Raw genomic sequence first — 20,842 nt, 5'->3', positions numbered from 1 at the left:
CAGCACCAGTCTCCTAGGTGGTTTGCTTAAACCATGTTAATATAAAATTGATATTGACAGTTTAGAGTTATCACACAAACTGGATACCGTTTTATTTAATTACACCTATTATACCCTGAGGCAGTGTTTCTTACTTCTTATCTGAATTCCAACAGATTGTAAGTTTACAAATGAATGCTGAGTGTATAATTCTCCCGTGCAGTGTGCCGATTCTTCTCTTAAAGAGACCAGCTCACCTATGACCCTAGTGAGGATAATCAGTACAGAAAACATGGACAATTAAACTACTGAAAACATGGACAGCTACACTTCAAAATCACAAGTATACAATGGCAATGAGCCAATGGTGAGTATAGCTACCATGAACACGAGAACCCCCCCCCCCCACCCCACACACACACACAAAAAGCGGGGGGTTCAGGGGAATGTAATGGACTAAAACAGAGATATGAGTGTTTTGAAATAAGTGCATGGTCACAGAACAAATTAAACTTGTATCTCAAGGCAGAGGTGTCAAACGTACATACCTTGGTTTGGGGGGGGAGTTACAAGGGCCACTGCGACCAAACACCGTAACTTTTGTTTTCTTAACATTAAAATGCAAAACGTTCAATGCATCCAGGCTTTAATGTCCTCAACACATAACAAAAGAGGCTTCAAGAAGAAGGCATTTTTTTTCTTTAGTAGGACATAGATCTGACTGTCATCCGCATAACAATGAAAAGAATGAAATGAAACCGTTTTGACCCTAGGTACTTGTGTTTTTATGTGCTAAATGTATATTTTGTCATAGTGCCTGTTTGTTGTTGTACTAGAGTGGCTCCAAGTGTGATTGTAATTCTGATTGACTTGAACAATTTGCTCTTTATAATTTTGGAGTTTTTTTTTTTTTTATGGAACATTCATTTATCTGGTTTGTCATATGAATCAATATTGTCTAAATGGTGCACATTTGTCATTAAGTCAACATGGTATCATGTTTTCCACATGTTGTACACTTATGTACTCTATGTATATCCATCCATCCATTTTCCGTACCGCTTTATCCTCACTAGGGTCGCGGGTATATGTAAACTATATTTCTGTATAATGCAAGAAGCACATTTATAATATATTTTATCATGTATCTGTCAGAAATCTTGCGAGGAGCACCTGATCGAGGCAAATTTATAGTGGTATGATTGGCTTTCCACTTACATATTATGGCCCCAACCATGCTTACTGGAGCATTCAGAACCATAGATATGCTCCTGTAACCAATGCCATCGTTATGTTTTGCAATAATTACTTTGCAATGGTCTTGAGACAGGTCTTTGCTCTTACCCATCATGAGATGTGTCTTGACTCACACCTTGGCAATGAGAGCTTTTTGTAGGCCATTAATTAGGACTGAACCATCTGATATTCATTTCCACTGACAAGGGGCTGGATTGCTTTGTTTATTAGATTTTAGGTGTTGTCTTGGCTTTCCATGCATTTTTGCACCTCCCTTTCTTCATGTGTTCAATACTATTTCCCTGTGTCATTTCACATTATTACACACAACAAAATTTCTGATCTTATTTGTTAAAATTATTTTGTATGTATGGCTTAATTGAATTTTTCCCAGCATCTGGCGAAAATTTTATGTCAGTAGCACCTTTGGAAATATATTTAGTGAGAAAAATGGTGACATGTTAAATACTTATTTCAGCCGCTGAGTATATAATAGATAGATAGATCGATCAATAGATCGATCGATAGATCGATCGATAGAAAGATAGATAGATAGATAGATAGATAGATAGGCTTGGGGAATTCAGGCCAATTCAGGAACTGACAGACTTTGTTAATAGCATTTTAAGTGACAAATAGAAACTATTTTGGGAGACATTGTTCAGTCCCGATGGTCCGTTTTAACCGACATCCATTATATCGGGGTCAGTTTTATGACATCGGTCCACCCTCTGTAATTATAACATCTTAAACTCTTCTGGGAAGGTTTTCCACAACGTTTAGGAGTGTGTTTATGGGAATTCATGGACATTTTTCCAGAAGAGCATTTATGAGGTTACACACTGATGTTGGATTAGAAGGCCTGGTTCTCAGTCTCTGCTCTAATTCATCCAAAAGTGTTCTATAGGGTTGAGGTCAGGATTGTGCATGCCAGTTAGGTTCATACACATCAAACCCTCTCATCCATGATGTCTTTATGCACACTGATTTGTGCCCTGATGCACAGTCATGTTGGAACAGGAAGGGGCCATCTCTAAACTGTTACCACAATGTCCAAAATATTAGCCCCTGAGCTCCAGGGAAAGAAAATCTGAATGCTTCAATTTCCCAAGAGATTTTGGACATTCAAACAGTTTGGGGATTACCCCTTTCTGTTCCAACTTGTCCACCAGTGCAAAAAGCAAGGTCCATAAAGACATGGATGAGAGAATTTGGTATGGATGAACTTGACTGACCTGCACAGAGTCCTGCCCTCTACCCGGTAGAACATCTTTGGGTTGATTTTGAGTGGACAGTGAGCCCAGAACATTCTCTTTGTGTATGGAAAATGAACTGTATATAAGGGTTAAAAATGTGAAAAAAGTACAAACTCCTTATGCAGGTGTGACTGGTGATCTTTTGCGTTGTGTCGGTTTGAAGAATGGTGTGACACCGGGACCTTTTTGGAGACGATCACTTTTTATTCTGACAGAATAAACAACAGCAGAACCTCCGTATAAATTTGACTGTCCACTCGAGCTCCTCTCCCACAGGAAGATTGTACAAAAGGGCCCGCGACTATGCGGTAAAATCCTTACACATAATAAACCACAAATTCAACAAAACATACCTGACAGAATAAACAACAGCAGAACCTCCGTAAAAACTGTCCACTCGAGCTTCTACACAAAGAAAATGCAGATGACGACATCGGCAACCCGGAAGTCAGTTCGGCTTGTCACAGCGTTAAGCCAGCGGTCTTCAACTGTTAAAAATACTATTTTTAAATGTAACTCCACTGACATGTACCCATTATGTGACAGGAAAACACATAACAACATTGAGACTAAAGATGCATAATAAACCAAGAGAAACATTAGGATGGTTCAGGATTACCAACTGAATGAAATGTGGTCACCTCTCCCACAGGAAAATTGTACAAAAGGGCAGAGGCGGGGCCGCAGAAAACATTTATAGTGGGGAGCACAGAAGAATAAAGTACAGCACTGAGCTACATACACACAGTTTAGGGAGGCATTTTCTTGTCAGGCAGTAACATATTTTGTGTAATTGTATATAAACTTGATCATGTCCGATCTCGGAAGCTAAGCAGGGGCGGGCCTGGTTAGTACTTGGATGGGAATACCAGGTGCTGTAAGCAGTTAGAGCATCAGCCTCACAGTTCTGAGGCCCCGCCCCCGCCTGTGTGGAGTTTGCATGTTCTCCCCGTGCCTGAGTGGGTTTTCTCCGGGCACTCCGGTTTCCTCCCACATCCCAAAAACATGCATGAATTGGAGACTCTAAATTACCCCTAGGTGTGAATGTGAGTGTGAATGGTTGTTTGTTTGTATGTGCACTGCGATTGACTGGCAACCAGTTCAGGGTGTACCCCGCCTCCTGCCCGATGATAGCTGGGATAGGCTCCAGCACACCCGCGACCCTGGTGAGGTGAAGCGGCTCGGAAAATGGATGGATGGATATATAAACTTCATTAAACACACAGATTAACCCGGTTACACAGGGCGTTCTTTTATATATTATTATTACTTTGTTTTAATTTGTGTATTCATTCAATTTTTTTCATTAGGTTTTTCAACTGAAGTTTATTACGTATTCATGACGCTGCTATTGACAGTTGCCTCAAACTGGGGTGGGGAGTGGGGTAAAGGTTAAGTGGGGGGGCCGAGCTTCCGGTGCAGGGAGGCGGCCCTGACCTCTAGCTAAGAGAAGCTAATTCTAAGCTAAGAAGTTGACTCACGTGGCCCACGACGACGCTGTCAATCAACAAAAATACGCGACGTGGACGGACACAGGTGACGCTCGTGAGTGAGTGAGTTTACGTCACGCGGGTCCTCCTCACGCCGTCCTTCTGCTTCCGGGGTGACATAATTTGCTTGTCGCTTGCTAGCAGGCTACGGTGAGAGCTCGCTGTAGATGCCATGTTTAAACAATGAGCATGGCGGACAATCATCTGGAATACGCCTATCTGCAGGGACAGTCCATCGAGGAGCACCTCGCCGAGGACCCGGTAAGTGTGGCTTCATTATCGGAATGGAAAAGACACGCCGCTGCGGTGGATCAACGGACGTGAGCAGCGGTGGAGGAATGGCGCACGCTCGAACATGCCGCTGTGTCGTACACGGAACGGTTTCACATGCTAGCGTTATACAGCCACTGCATTCTTCGGATGTTTATAGATAATGTTCCAGTGATGCTTTTTCGTGAATGCGTAAGATTTGATGACGGCATTTTGTCTGTAACACAAATGGGCCGGACAATCAGAACCGTTACACGGAATCCCTTTGTAACTGTTTTAATTTTTTTTTATTTTATTATTCCTACAAGGTGTTCGGTCAATTTTAAGGAGAGCTTTTAGAAGGATATAATGCACACTAACTGGACATTTGATGCACATGCACAATCGTATGCTAACTGGGGCCGTTAACAAGAGCTGTACCATAAATGGCTACTTGTACTTAAATTGCACTCAGCTGAGGCAAGGCAGAGCAATTTGGATCAGCAACTAAACTACTGTATAACCTTAGTGTTTCTCAACCTTTATTAACCCAAGGCATGTTTACTTAGAAAATCTCACTGGACACAAACAAATGATTAAAAAAGTGTTTATTAGGGGTGTAATGATTTGTTTTGGCAGCAATTTGATTCATATCACGATTCGTAGTTGCCGATTCGATTCAAGGACGATATTTGTTCATTCATGTAGAACGATACGATCAGAAATGATTCAGTGTTTGGAAATTGATTCTGTAACTTTTTGACCAAAAATTCAACAAGTGTCACTGAAATAAATACCTGGATATTGGACAGTGCAGGTGAAATTTCCTAAATTCCTTTTGTTTCTTGTATAGGTACAAGGTAAAATTAATTATGAAGAAAAACAATCACCAACCATTAGTGCAAATAATAATAATAATGGCAAATGTATTCACACTTTATTTAAAGTTGAAATAACAGTAGGTTTACCTGCTACTTTTTGTTGTTTTTCAACATCGTAACAATAAAAATCTTATTGTAATTGAACACAAAACACGTAATGGTCAAATGTTCTAATTGTATATATATTACTACCCACTCACTAGTCACGATGTGTGATGTAGTGGTTATATAGTTCTGAGAAGCTCGTGATGTCCAAGTTAACATCTGTCATGAGTTAAACACTCTACAGCAGTGGTTCCCAAAGTGTGGTACAAGTACCACTAGTAGTGTGTGGGCTCACTCTAGTGGCATGCAAGAATCACTAACTGTTCAAACTTTGCATCGCGTTGCAAAGCAAATTTATTTATATAGTGCATTTCATATGCAAGGTAACTCAATATGCTTTACATGATTAAAAGCATTTTAAAAAAGAAAATGCGCCACTATTTGACCTGAGTCTGTCGATCAGAGCCTTACTGGGTTTATATTTCATTAGCATTTCATTCATGTATTCAGGACCTAAAAAAAAAGCAAATTTATTTATATAGCGCATTTCATACACAAGGTAACTTAACGTGCTTTACATGATTAAAAGCATTTAAAAACAAATTAAAAAAACATCTTCTAAATATTTAAAACAAAGAGGGAAAAAAAATGAAATAAAAATACAATTAAAACAGCATACAGTGCAAGAAATATAATTGAAAAGTGGAAATGCTCTAAAAAGCATGAGGGGAAAAAAGAAGTTTTTAACCTGGACTTAAAAACATGCACACTTGGGGCTGATGTCACTTCTGTTGGCAATTTATTCCATTTGTGTGCAGCATAATAGCTAAATGCTGCTACACCATGTTTGCTTTGGACGCTGTGCTCCACTATTTGACGTGAGTCTGTCGATCTCAGAGCCCTACTGGGTTTATATTCCATTAGCATTTCATTTATGTATTCAGGACTTAAACCGTTTAGTGATTCATAGACCAGTAGCAAAACTTTAAAATCTATTCTAAAGCTGACTGGAAACCAGTGTAAAGACTTTAGAATTGGAGTAAAATGCTCTGACCTCTTTGTTCTGGTCAGAACCCGAGCTGCAGCATTCTGATTGAGCTGTAGCTGTTTAATGCTCTCTTTAGGGAGTCCAGTCAGAAGACTACTACAATAGGCTACTTGAGATAAAATCATAGATGTGCTTCTCCTGGTCTGCTTGACACATGCAAGCCTTCACTCAGGATATGTTCTTCAGATGCTAGAAGGCAGTTTTAGTAATTGATTCGATATGAGTGTTGAAAGTCAGGTCGGAATCTATCAGAACACCAAGGTTTCGGACTCGGTCTTTGGTTTTTAAAGAGAGTGACTCCAGGTATTTACTAACAACAATCCTCTTTATTGCCAAAAACAATTATCTCAGGTTTGTTGTGGTTTAATTGAAGAACATTTTGGCTCATCCAGATATTTATCTGTTTTAGACAGTGAAACAATACCTCATTTGAACTGGAGAGACTGCTAGATATAACTGTGTCATCTGCATAGCTGTGATAGTCAAAATTAAAGTTCTGAATAATTTGACCCAAGGGTAGCATATACAGGCTGAACAGGAGGGGTCCAAGCACTGACCCTTAAGGGACCCCATAGGGTATTGCCAGTCGATGAGATTGAACACTTCCAATGGTTACAAAATAACTCCTTTCCTCCAGGTAGGACCTGAACCATTTAAGGACAGTTCCATTTAGTCCTACCCACGTTTCCAACCTGTTCAGCAGTATATTATGATCGACCGTATCAAAAGCCGCACTGAGGTCCAACAAGACAAGAATTTACACCTTTCCCGAGTCAGCATTCAACCTTATATAATTTAGCACTTTAATAAGAGCAGATTCTGTACTGTGATGAGATCGGAACCCTCATTGAAATTTGTCAAAAAGTCCATTTAAGTTCAAGAAATTGCTGAGTTACAGTGTCTTGAACTTTTTAAGAACATTTTTAAAGTACAGTTGTATTGAACATTTAAGCTCGATACATTTGCATTTTTTATAACCGTTTTAAAGAAATTTGAGATAAAATGTATATTTAACTTTTATATGGAATACCTTTTAATTGAATCATTATTTTTTTTTATTTTGCTATATTAAAGTACAGTATTAATGTTCATTTACTCGGTGTCGCCATCGTGCACAGTATATTTGAATCCAACAGCTGGTTTATTTTTATCCTTGTCGCATGTCTTTTGGTGTAGTTCTGTAAATATCTGACGGCCAATAAAGTTATTTAAAAAAAAAAAAACATCGGCCGTGTGGAACAGACAACACGTAATGCCCGGATCACACTACAAGACAAATTTGCTCTTTCACAATTGCACTATGTCAGACTACTGCAATAAAATCTTGTATTCCGATACCACCGCATCCTGTTTTTTCCAATCACTGGGCTTCATCGTGTTAACGCAAACGACCGGATACATTCATTACCATGGCGACGACAACAATAAATGATTGCGCCATGTGTTTGTAAGAACAAAATAGGGAAAAACGTGTTGGTGGTCACCGGTGCGCAGGAGAGGATGTTCGTTTAAGGCTTGCTTCAGGTATGTTCACGTACTTTTAATACGATACGGCTCTCAAGCAGGCAACAAAAACGTTATGTAGCCTAGCAAGCTAGTGGTAGCACAAATGGTTGTACATAAACATGCCGCTGTTCTGTCGAATCATACTCCAAATTTTCGGTGTGAGTGAAGTAATTTAATTAACTATAAAGTAATTTAATTACAGTAAGTTAGCAACTATTGTTTCTGTCATGTTGTAATGTTGGTTTGACCTGACTGATAAGAATACATGACCTAACTAGAGCAGTAATTTCCAACCTTTATGGAGCCAAGGAACATATTTTACCATTGAAAAATCTTGCGGCACACCAACAAACAAAAATGTCACAAAAAGTGGATATGTTAATTACTGTATTTACTTCCTGCCATCTAATAGAACACGATTGATTTGTTCTGTCTGTCACTATGCCTCACTGGCATAAATAGAGGAACAAAGATACATTTATTGTAAATATAATTATTTGAGCAATTAAGTACACAAGTATACACAGTAAATGAACAGGTCATTTAAATAGACACATTCCTCCATCATGTGATCGGATCGGTGATCGTTATCGTTTTTTTTAACTCGCTGATTGGCCCCAAAAATCCTGATCGTGTAAGGCCTACTATATAGGCCAATATACAATCATAATTTGCTTTATGTAAATAAAGTAAAATCTCAGAGGGGCATATCATCATGCAATCAGTACAAATTACATTATGTGAAGTTCTAATGAATAATATATTATATATTCCAATTGTTTTACCTCTCACAGTTTGTCTCCATTGGGATCGACATTCTCAAGTGACATCAGATTGAAGCAACACGTTGAAATCGGGGTAGATATTTTTTCGAATGGACCTCCCAGTTTGAGTAGCGCTCCAGAGCACTTTTCCTGGTCAGAGGTCGGAAAACTCTGACTTCCTATATATTATATATGCATTTTCACTTCTCTTTGGAAGCAATGAATATTAAAACAGAAAAACGTGGTACTGTATTACACTGAAGGGGCGTCCTCTTACGGTTATAAATGCGGCACCTCTTTCAGTAGACCTTAGTGCTGCCTGGCATGTTGTGGCACAGCGTGGTACTTAGAGTGAAGATGCGAAACTCTCAATTTGCTTACTTGCCTGTATTCTAGGGCTGGGTGATTAATTGAAATTTAATCGTGATTTCGATTTTGGCTCTTCACAATATCAAAACATAGAAGAAAAATAATGTGACAAACAACGAAGTGTGTTTATACAAGTTCCTGCGTTGTAAAGACACCCCGATTGCACCTGTGTATCTTGCGTGTGACCGTTATTCTGCCCTCCCTGAGCATGCTTTAAGCTGTTGATTGACACCCCAGTTGGAGTTTACTGTAAAACTAAACTCATAACAAAATATTACACATTGTATACAGTAAATACAATATTTAGGTTGTTTCATAAACATCGCCAGCTTAATCCTAATACTCAATGGAAAACCCTATTGATGGGGTACTAAAAATTAACAATAGAAGTTACAGGAAGGCTTTACGTTCAACTAACGAACATTCCCACACAAACGCTGTCGTAACACACACATACAGGCGGGTAATATAACTGTACTCACGGGCATATAGTCGCAGTCATCTGTGAAAAATTAGTTTTAATAAAGTTCAATAGCAACCGCTGCTCTTAATGTGTGAAATTGTGCATCTCCACGCATAGCAGGAATGGCAGGTATTTGTTTCTAATTTATTTTATTTGTTACTAATTTATTTTACCATTGTTATATTTTAAGTTGAACTTTGGTAGTTGAATAAATACTAAGTGTTGAAATCAATGAATCATATTTATTAATCATAATTTTTATCTCAATCAAATTGTAATTTATTTTTTGTGATCCCCCTGCTTAAAAATATAGTAAGGGTGTGAACGATGAACCGCGGTATAGCGAGGGCACACTGTACAGTGTATTGAAATGATGATCTTGTCTCAATTTACTCACAAATTTACTTTGTGTGAAATCAGGGCTTATTTGAACCCAAAGCTATCATTCTGTTTTATGAATAGTAACAGGTGGCTACACAGGTTATTTGTACTATCTGCCATCTAGTGGAAGAGCTTTTAATGGTTTTGGCTGTCTCTAAGTCACTGGCATAGATGACATAAGTTTTTTGACATGAAGTAATTTTCGGACAAACCAAAATAAATTGGATCATTTGCCCACTAAACAAAACACAAAATCCATGCATTATTGACTGAAAAATTAAGTGAAATATCTAAAATATTAACGTTTGCAGTGTAATAAAAATAAATCCTGGATCCACACATGGGCCCATCCATGCTTTATAGAAATAGGGCATCTACAGGTTTTGTGTAATTCTACAATAAACAGCCCATTTGTTGGTTATGTCCAGTTTTGATGCCGTTTGTGAGCTGTTTATTCAAGGTTTATCTTGTGGTTGCAATCCACATTGGTGTGTAATTGCACTACGTCATGGTGATAGTTCCTAATGCGTTTTAGTGACCACAATACTGTACAAAGAGTGGTAGGTTGATTGAAGACACTAAATTGCCTGTAGGTGTGAATGTCTTCACAAGGTTTTCACACACTGTTGCTGGTATTTTGGCCCATTCCGCCATGCAGATCTCCTCTAGAGCAGTGATGTTTTGGGGCTGTCGCTGGGCAACACAGACTTTCAACTCCCTGCAAAGATTCTCTATGGGGTTGAGTTCTGAAGACTGGCTTGGCCACTCCAGGACCTTGAAATTCTTCTTACGAAGCCACTCCTTCGTTGCCCGGGCGGTGTGTTTGGGATCATTGTCATGCTGAAAGACCCAGCCACGTTTCATCTTCAATGCCCTTGCTGATGGAAGGTTTTCACTCAAAATCACACGATACCTGGCCCCATTCATTCTGTCCTATACATGGATCAGTTGTTCTGGACCCTTTGCAGAAAAACAGCCCCAAAGCATGATGTTTCCACCCCCATGCTTCACAGTAGGTATGGTGTTCTTATGATGCAACTCAGCATTCTTTCTTCTCCAAACATGACAAGTTGAGGTTTTACCAAAAAGTTCTATTTTGGTTTCATCTGACCATATGGCATTCTCCCAATCCTCTTCTGGATCATCCAAATGCTCTCTAGCAAATTTCAGACGGGCCTGGATATGTACTGGCTTAATCAGGGGGGGACACGTCTGGCACTGCATGATTTGAGTCCCTGGCGGCGTAGTCTGTTACTGATGGTAGCATTTATTACTTTGGTCCCAGCTCTCTCCAGGTCATTCACTAGGTCCCCCTGTGTGGTTCTGGGTTTTTTTTCTTAGCGTTCTTGTGATCATTTTGACCCCACAGGTGAGAACTTGCGTAGAGTCCCAGGTCGAGAGAGATTATCAGTGGTCTTGTATGTCTTCCATTGTCTAATAATTGCTCCCACAGTTGATTTCTTCACACCTAGCTGCTTACCTATTGCAGATTTAGTCTTCTCAACCTGATGCAGGTCCACAATTTTGTTTGTGTCCTTACACAGCTCTTTGCTCTTGGCCATAGTGGAGTTTGGAGTCTTTTAAACTGATGATTTCAAACAGGTTCCATTAATACAGCTAACGAGTTGAAGAGAGAGGAACCTCTTAAAGACGAAGTTACAGGTCTGTGAGAGCCAGAAATCTCGCTTGTTTGTCGGTGACCAAATACTTATTTCCCACAATAATTTGCTAATAAATTATTTAAAAATCTGACAGTGATTTTTCTGGATTACCCCCCCCCCCCCCAATTTGTCTCTCATAGGTGAGTTATACCTATGATGAAAATTGCAGGCCTCTCATCTTTTTAGTGGGAGAACTTGCACAATTAATGGCTGACTAAATACTTTTTTGCCCCACTGTATGTGCCCTGCGATTGGCTGGTGACTAGTTCAGGGTGTACCCCAGCTCTTACCTGAAGATAGCTGTGATAGGCTCCAGCATGCCCGTGACCCTAGTGAGGATAAGCAGTACAGAAAATGGATGGATTGAGCTCTTCGTATGATGCAACAATAATACAAAAAAATGTTAACTGAATAAACCTCACTGATGGTGTCTATCGAACCTGAGTGTCATCTTTAAGACATAAAGATACAGTTCCTGTACTGAATCTTAGTAGTGTGCTGCTGCACATACTGTATGTTGTGGCAGATACAGTGTAGTAAATGGCCAAACAATAGACGTGACCCTGTAATGTTTTAATGTGCATTCTTGTCCAGGATGTTTGTGCACTTATGGTTCCTGTCATTACCCTTGTATTGTACTTTAACTGAAGGGTTATGTACATGTCGTTTGTGTATAACAGGAGCTAGCAGCCATCAAGGCTAGAGTTCAGGAGCTGGAAATGGAAGAAGAGACTGAAAGAATGAAGGAAGAGGGAGTAGAAGAGGAGGACAGGTGTGATGGTGAGGAGATGCAGCTGCTGACCAGTAGCCCCCGGCCTGGTGAGACAACATGTTATTTGATACTTGGTACCAGTAAATGCAGACTGTGGGAAGTTTCACAATGTGTTTTAGCCTGATTTGTGCCAGTGCAGTGTTACATTCAGGTGAGCTAGCTGTGTCACCATGTGGCTAACACCTGGGACACTTCATGTGCCTCATCGCTGCCCATTTTTGTGGGTCATGCTATTTTCTGCTTTTATGCTCCCCCCCCAGCCCCAACACACACACACACACTCTTTGCACCAGCCTCCTGTCTTCAATTGACCCCAAGATAGAAAGAATATCACAATGTGTTTTTGTGGGGGCCAGAAATACGCCTTGGCACATCCAATGGCTTATTTGACCTGATCTTGAACTGTTTACTAAGCTTGAGTGATGCCAACCATTTTTGTTTTCCCACAGGCCCGTTCTACAACATGACACCTGAGGAAAGGATGGATGCAGACAACAGGTCAATCTATGTAGGAAATGTAAGCTATATTTTTACTGTTTTTCATTTATTTTGTGCAAATGCAAAAAACAGCCGTATGACACTGAAAACAGATCATTGGAAAGCCCTTGTCAGTGATTCCAAACTAAATAATCACACCACATAATTTCTCTTTTCCTTGAGTAATCGATGGTTGCTGTGTACCACAAATGTTTCTTACTGGCCAAATAGCTTCACAATTAAGCAAGCCGCACACTGAAACACACAAAAAAATATCAGATGTCGCACAATGTCTGAGGTAGTGCAACTCATTGTTACTAGTTGCTGACTGTGAGCAACTACTGTAGTTAAGCTGGGATTCCAAATGTCAAATCACATTTTAATGGTGTCGCAGGAGCATCAGGAGATGTTAGTCAATCAAAATGTCAGGTTATATCACATTCTTTTACAACAGAAAATTGTGTTTGCAGGTACAAAAAGAGAACCAGCTCACTGCTGCCAAGTTGTGCCGATAGTCTATAGCAGTGTTTCTCAACTGTTGTCTCCCTGGGACCTGCATGTTCCTATTGTGTCAAAGTGGCAACCCACTTTCATAGAAGAATAAAGAATATTTTTTGGGGGGGGGTGTCTGAAAACAGCCTCTGAAAACATATGTACAGTATGTTATGTTTTTAAATGCTGTTTTAAGAGTTTACTGTACCGCTAAAAGCATATTGTTTGCCATGACATCCGCAAGCCAGAGGCTAAGGTGCACTGTATTTGTTTACAGTGTAAAGTAGTGGCTAGAGAACAAGGAAGTAACATTTCTTGTCACTTTGCTACTATGTTTTGTGTAAGAACCTGGTACGCCTCTGTACTGTATGGGTGGGGTGGGGTGGGGCGGGGGTGACCAGAATAGGAATTTTTCACTAGCTGTCTGTGGCCCACACCAAATTGGTGCGTGACACACTTTTGGGTTCCAAACCACTAGTTGAGAATTACTGATCTACACTACTGTGTGTGTATATATAGTGCTTAAAAAAATATATAATAATAATTACTATTTATTAGTGATGCATCAAAATAAAAATTATTTGCTGAAAATTAGGAAACCAAGGCCAAACACCAAAATTAAATGTATTTATTTTTAATTTGCATTTTATGGCTATGACTGTGTACTATAACCAAGGACTGGGCAACATGGCAAAGAAAACAAAAAGATCAGAATATATTTTTTCATATCGTTCGATCACGATTCTTATTGCGATTGGGGAGACTTCCTCTCCCCAGCCTCTTCATTCAGCTTTTCCAGGGGGGATCCCGAGGTGTTCCCAGGCCAGCTGAGAGCTGTAATCTCTCCATGTCCTGGGTCATCCCTGGGGCTTCTTCCCAGTAGGATGTGTCCGGAACACCTCTCAGAGGTGTCCTGGAGGCATCCTAACCAGATGCCTGACATACCTCATCTGGCTTCTATCGATGCGGAGGAGGAACAGCTGTACTTTGAGCTCGTCCCAAATGACTGAGCTTGCCTTTCGGCTCAGCTTCTTCTTCACCACTACAGACCGGTACAGAGTCTGCATCACTGCAGATGCTGCACGAATCCTCCTGTTGACCTCCCGTTTCATTCTTCCCTCACTCGTGAACAAGACTTTGAAATACTTGAACTCCTCTGCTTTGGGGCAGGATCTCCTCCCTTACCAGGAGAGAGGACACGCCACCCTTTTCTGACTGAGGACCATGGCCTCAGATTTTGAGGTACTGATTTTCATCCCAGCCGCTTCACCCTCTGCTATGAACCGTTCCAGTGAGAGAGTTGGAGATCACGGCTTGATGAAGCCATCAAAACCACATCTGCAAAAAGCAGCAACATGATGCTGATGTCATCAAACCGGACCTGCTCAACACTCCAACAGAACCACATCATCTGCAAAACCGGACCCCCTCTATGCCTCGGCTGCGCCTAGAAATTCTGTCCATAAAAGTTATGAACAGAATCGGTGACAAAGAGGCAGCTTTGGCAGAGTCCAACTCTTACTGGAAATAAATCCGACTTACTGCCGGTAATGCGGACCAAACTCTGACACCGTTTGGACAGGGACCAAATGGCTTGTATAAGGGAGTCCGGTACGCCATACTCCCGGAGCACCCCCACAGGACTCCCCGAGGGACATGATCGAACGCCTTCTCCCAGTCCACAAAACACGTAGACTGGTTGGGCGAACTCCCATGCACCCTCGAAGACCCTCCTGAGGGTGTAGAGCTGGTCCACTGTTCCACGGCCAGGATAAAAACCACAATGCTCCTGACGAACCCTCCTCTCCAGAACCCCTGAATAGACCTTACCAGGAAGGCTGAGGAGTGTGATCGCCCTATAGTTGGAACACACTCTTCAGTCCCCCTTCTTAAAAAGCGGGGCCACCACCCCAGGCAGCCAATTCAGAAGCACTGGCCTTGATGTCCACGCGATGTTGCAGAGGTGTGTCAACCAGGACAACCCCACAACATCCAGAGCCTTTAGGAACTCAGGATGGATCTTATCTACCCCTTGGGCCCCGCAATTGAGAAGCTTTTTAACCACCTCGGTGACCTCAACCCCAGAGATAGAAGAACTGACCAAAGTCCCAAGACTCTTCTTCCTCATGGGAAGGCGTGTCGCTGGAATTGAAGTCTTTGAAGTATTCAGCCAACCAACTATCCCGAGTTGAGGTCAATAGTGCACTGCTCCCCCCTCCTGAGACGTCTGATGGTGGACCAGAATTTCCTTGAAGCCATCCAGAAGTCATTCTCTATGGGCTCACGAAACCCCTCCCACGCCAGAGTTTTTGCCTAAGCGACCACCAAAGCTCCGTTCCGCTTGGTCAGCCAGTACCCTTCAGCTGCCTCCGGAGCCCCACAGGCCAAAAAGGCCCGATAGAAATCCTCCTTCACCTTGACGGCATCCCTTACCGCTGGTTTCCACCAACGGGTTCAGGGATTGCCCCCACGATGGGCACTGACAACCTTACGGCCACAGCTCCAGTCGGTCCCCTCAACGATGGAGGCACAGAACATGGTTCACTTGGATTCAATGTCCCCCACCTCCCCAGGGACATGGGCGAAGTTCTGTCAGAGCTAGAAATTAAAGCTCCTTCTGACAGGGGACTCTGCTAGATGTTCCCAACATGACCCTCACAATACGTTTGGAGGTGAGCCCGACTATATTTAGTCGAAACTTCTCAACCTCAAACAGCAGCTCAGGCTCCTTCGCTGCCAGAGAGGTGAAATTCCACATCCCTAGAGCCAGCCCGGGATCGGACCGCAAAGGTCCCCGCCTTCGGCTGCTACCCAGATCACTACACACCTGACCCCCTTGTCTTCTCCCACAGTTGGTGAAGCTAGCTCATGAGAAGGTTGACCCAATGAGTGCAGGCCTGGCCACCAGGCGCTCTCCTTCGAACCCCACTTCCAGGCCTTGCTCCAAAGGGGGTTCCCGTGTCTGGGCAAGGGAAACTGAGGTCCATGTATGTTCCATGTATATTCATCATCATAAGGGGTCATTTGAGCCATGCTTTGTCTGGTCGCTCACCTCTGACCTGTTTGCCATGGGTCTACCAGAGGCATAAAGCTGCAAACAACTTAGCTCCTCGGATCGCAAACCCCTCCTCCACGATAAGGTGACGGCTCAGGGAGGGGGCATATGAGTATTATTAGTATTTTTTATTTTTTTTAAATGGATAAAGATGAACATAGAAAAAATGTAAAACACGTTTTACACAACGGTAACAAAATATAAATGTCAAAAATATAAAATGAAACAGCAAACGAGCATAGCAAATAGGTAAAATATTGATCATTTTTGTAACTATTTCACCAAAAGCCTTGGTTTGTTTTTATTTTATATTTTGATAGATTACAGTAATCATTGAATGTTTGTGGCTTAATTTTGGACGGTTTATCCAGTCTCTCCTTTCGACCTGCCCTTTCCTCACTTTATATTCTCCACTGACCAAGAAATATAGCTACAGGAGCCAAGGAAATCTCCTTTTGACAATTGTGGTTTGCGGTGCAGTAAAATATCGGTGGCACTTCACAACCTTTCCCCATTTTGATGTTGTTGGAGCAAGATTGTTAGTGAGTTTGCAATTGTTCGTTCTTGTAAAGCAGCGTCGCTCTGTGTGCGTTTTGCTTTTTGGGTGGGAGCACCACTTCTTGCTTTTGTATGTGCTGACATCACATGAATGTCTAATTTCAAATTTCCATTGATGTGAACATGTTTATTTTTACTCCTGTGTGGGAAGCATTAATTATAATTAAAACAAAGTGGATATAACCATGGCAGGTTTTCAAACCTTTTTAACAGGATGCACTCTTGTTCAAATTCCCAGGTGGACTATGGAGCTACTGCAGATGAGTTGGAGATCCATTTTAATGGCTGTGGTCCTGTCAACCGTGTTACCATACTCTGCGACAGGTTCTCGGGTCACCCAAAAGGGTCAGTTTAATGGGAACAATGTGTTTTGGAACTTCTGTCTGAGAGAAACATCCTTATTTATACATTTTTAATCTTATGTTTTCCAGCTTTGCTTACATTGAGTTCTCCGATCGCAACTCCGTGCAGAGTGCTATTGCCCTGCACGAGACGTTGTTCAGAGGAAGAGTTCTCAAGGTGAGAATCGCCTTCAATACTCCTAAAGAAAGAACATATCATCACACAGTTGTAGCAGTGCAGTACTCTAGTTGTTAGACTCTCATACAGCTTATGGCAGAAGTAATTTAAAGAACAGTTTTAAAGAAACGATTTGGGGAAATTCCTTGTGGGCTTTTTATGCTTGCATAGGTTCAATTTTAAACTAATTGTGGAAAAGGGGTAATTAAAAACGGGTGTTAAAATGACAGCATGTTTTCATCCTTACACACACCTGAATTTCCCCTCACGGATGACAGTCACATGTCACATGAAAGTTACTATTTTTAAACAAAACAAAAAAATTACAGAAAGTTTAGGATACTTTCAGGTGAAATTTCAGGGTGAAACTAAAATGCTCTATCTATAACCTTTACAATTGAACTTAATTTTTGAGTGCATGTCCAAGTGTTCAATGTAGTACTGTTTTGCACATATTGCTGTTCTCTAACAAGGAGCTGAATGATAAAATTCAAAATGGGTTTTTCATCAATAATTCTCCCAATAAATTTCCAAGGACCTCCACTTCTGATAGTGTTAGGTCCGTGGACACTTCCCTCCGAACATCCTGTTTGAAGTCTCGTAATGACGAGGTACTGTGCAGGTATGGTTAACTGTCGTCTTAGTCTCATGTCAAAATGTGAAGAGCATGATCAAGACCACTTTTCAAGTACCAATTCTAATTGAACCAGAAAATGTATTGGTTAACAGCAAGTTGTGCAGAAAGTACTGCCGAGTAGTGCATGTGGCAGCAACTCTAAAGGTCACACCTGCATTTTCTACATTTGGTGCAACTGTTATTTCCACTTCCAGGTTGTCGGAGGAATGAGCAGTGGAGTTTGTACTTTTTAAGAGATGTAGGTAAACATTTTAACAGTGCAGTGATAAATGGAGGGAACATAAAGGTGCATCTCAAACTTTTTTTTTCCAAGTGGTGAAGAATGTTTAAATATGGTGTGATAAACGAGCCAAACAAAGGAACTTATATTGCACGACTTACGATAAACTCTTCACAGTAGTAACGGCACTGAGCATACTGCTAATGCAGTGAGAACTATCCAGGCTGGTCTACCAGTATTGGTTTGTTCAGGATGCCATGAAAGACACAATTGTCCTTATTAAAACCCTGTGTACCATGTCTCATAGAGGGGAAATGAAAATTGGATCACGGGGGCTTAAGACTTTTTTTTTTTTTTTCTCCCCCCCCCCTCAACATTTCAGGTGTTGCCCAAAAGGACCAACATGCCTGGCATCAGCACCACTGACAGGGGAGGCCACCGAGGTGGCCACTCAAGAGGCCGAGGGCGAGGCTTTCAGCCCCCCAGGGGACAGCCTGGCTCTCGAGGCAGGTTTCGCTACCAGTCCACGAGACCACAGCACCAGAACCCCCATCCTTACTATGGAGGCCCCCCGGTAGGGAAGAGACAGTGGGGCCACCTGGATTATCACGAACAGACGTCCAAACGCTACCCTTGTCTTCTCCTCATCACCCCACCTTCAGAGGAAATGGGAGCCGGGGCCAGCGGACAGCACTACCCCCAACAGCGCTAGTGACCCTGCTTGTTTACAAAGCGGGTGTATAAACTGATTTGAAACGGAGTTGGGTTCACTGCTTTGTCTGCATCAGTCCTTTAGATAATTTTAAGCATGTGCAAATGCATGATCGGGTGACCATCATGTATTCATGCCGCTGTGTCCTACCATTTTTACAAACTAATGAAAGTGTTTTGTTTGTGCTCGCTTGTATAAATCCTTTTCTTTTAACTTATACATCCTTTGCTTTATGTGAACAAATAAAGAAAATTCTGACGCTTCATTTGTACTAAAATGATGTGTGTAGTAACATTTTTATTTTCACATGCATTTAATCAAGCAAGGCTTCACAGATTAGTGTAAAGCAGGGTAATGTACATGGGAGGGTGTAGAGGACATCAAGCCATCATTCCAGAGACTATTTCATCAAAGGCCCTGAAAGAAGGAAAGGTTAATTCACTACATTTTAACATTGTAGAAAAACAACTACACAAACTGCCCCAAGTGTCAACTTACTTTGACTGAATAGGATTTCCTGGAGTGTGGAATGGGTTACACATTACATCAGTGAAGGAGTTGTGCAGTTTTCTGAACATCTGTAGAAAAATGTCATGTGTGGAAATAAAGCGGTAACATTTATTATTGACAGAATGTGGAACATGGAAAAAAAATACACTAATTTATTCAACTTACACTTCTTATTTCGTTGTCTCGCAACGATGTGTTAGATGAGTCTACAACAATGACAAATTTAACCTTTGAATTGGTTACATACCCATATCTAGTATATAGTAAATAGTCAAGGGTTTACATTCAGGGATCTACCTACACAACTGCAAGATCCTGCACTCACCCTATTCTTCACTCAGCACAATAAAGATCCAGTATAACAGCTGTGTCATAAATGCTGCCTTTCCACAGACAACTTTTAGTTTTGATTGGCACTATCAGTGAAAGATGTTATATTTAGCTGGGCATAACTGTGTACAACTGGTGAGCACATCTGCCTTACAGTTCTGAGGACCTGGGTTCAAATATGGTCTCTTTGCCTGTTCTCCCTCTGCCTGTGTGGGTTTTCACTGGGCACTCCGGTTTCCTCCCACCTCCCAAAAACATGCACGGTAGGTTAATTGAAGACTCTAAATTGCCTGTAGGTATGAATGTGTATGCGAATGGTTGTTTGTTTGTATGTGCCCTGCGATTGGGTGGCAACCAGTTCAGGGTGTAGGGATGGGCTCCAGCATACCTGCAACCCTAGTGAGGATAAGCGGTGTAGAAATTGAAAGGATGGATATACTTGGCTGTGGTTCCCTGCATCATTTTGAGAGGTTTCACGTTTTGGTCACCTTGTTAAAAACATGATTGTTAGATGAATACCTTCCTGACAGTGTCAATCAAAATTTGCAAAATTTACGTTTGCAATGGTGGAATTTGATATATAGCTCTTGTATTGAATAGCATGGAGATTGTGCATGTGTACACAGTATATTTACGTTAGTCCCCTCATTTTAAAAACTACATTCATGCGTTTCTTTAGCAAAGAGGATACACTTTGTAGTCTTCGGTGGGATAGAGTAGACCCAGGTAGAGCTCTCTCTGCTCCCCCAATGACTTCCCCACAGCAGAAATCTTTTCCTCCACCACATCCAGAGAGGTGTGCACGGTGTAGTGAAATTTGAGCTCATTTTGACTAGGAACGCTGCGGATATACAGCGGGTAGTTCTGAGGGAACACACGAGAACACAAAGACACAATGACAGTGTCAACATGCAAAAAAATAAAAAAATAAACAGTTTTTCCAGCCAAAGGAAGGCGATTTTGACAGCAGCTATCTTGAAAGACTGCTGATATTAAATGCTGCCCTACACTACCATACGAGATTTTCTGGTCTCCATAGACAAGAGACTTGTGAAGTTATGTGAACTCCAACACAAATACTGATGCTTCGAAGCCAGAAGAAGCGATATTACCTCTTTTGCTACGACAGCGATACACACCGCCATTCTAGTTGTGCCGTCAGAGATCACGTGACAATGAGGCGTTTGTGTACGATAGGAAACGTATAAAATTTGCATTAAGCGTGCTTGTAA

The 20,842-nt window shown here is 41.4% G+C and overlaps 2 protein-coding genes across 13 annotated transcripts; one reads left to right on the top strand and one right to left on the bottom strand.

Moving 5' to 3' along the window:
• The first annotated feature begins 3,866 nt into the window (after positions 1-3,866).
• pabpn1l (PABPN1 like, cytoplasmic) lies at positions 3,867-19,035 on the top strand. 12 transcript variants are annotated; one of them, XM_061763932.1, is made up of 7 exons: positions 3,880-4,111; positions 4,187-4,222; positions 12,009-12,147; positions 12,550-12,617; positions 16,921-17,027; positions 17,114-17,201; positions 18,441-19,035. In XM_061763932.1, exons 3-7 carry the CDS (start codon positions 12,048-12,050, stop codon positions 18,768-18,770), a joined length of 693 nt encoding a protein of 230 aa, XP_061619916.1. In that variant the 5' UTR covers positions 3,880-4,111; positions 4,187-4,222; positions 12,009-12,047; the 3' UTR covers positions 18,771-19,035. The 12 variants fall into 12 exon arrangements, with proteins under 12 accessions (XP_061619991.1, XP_061619945.1, XP_061619982.1 ...); XM_061764007.1 differs by lacking the exon at positions 12,009-12,147 and having other exon boundaries at positions 3,867-4,016; positions 4,106-4,222; XM_061763961.1 differs by lacking the exon at positions 4,187-4,222 and having other exon boundaries at positions 3,868-4,007.
• Positions 19,036-20,790, bottom strand: trappc2l (trafficking protein particle complex subunit 2L). Its single transcript, XM_061764038.1, has 5 exons — positions 20,723-20,790; positions 20,302-20,474; positions 19,446-19,533; positions 19,269-19,348; positions 19,036-19,187 (listed from the first exon to the last, which is right to left on the bottom strand). The coding sequence occupies exons 1-5, from the start codon at positions 20,753-20,755 to the stop codon at positions 19,151-19,153; spliced, it is 411 nt and encodes a 136-aa protein (XP_061620022.1). The 5' UTR covers positions 20,756-20,790; the 3' UTR covers positions 19,036-19,150.
• Positions 20,791-20,842: the final 52 nt, after the last annotated feature.

The sequence above is a fragment of the Phyllopteryx taeniolatus genome, chromosome 2, assembly GCF_024500385.1.
Source record: "Phyllopteryx taeniolatus isolate TA_2022b chromosome 2, UOR_Ptae_1.2, whole genome shotgun sequence".
NCBI lineage: Eukaryota > Metazoa > Chordata > Actinopteri > Syngnathiformes > Syngnathidae > Phyllopteryx > Phyllopteryx taeniolatus.
Note: the sequence above shows the minus strand (reverse complement) of the source record. Positions and strands in the feature narration are given on the sequence as shown.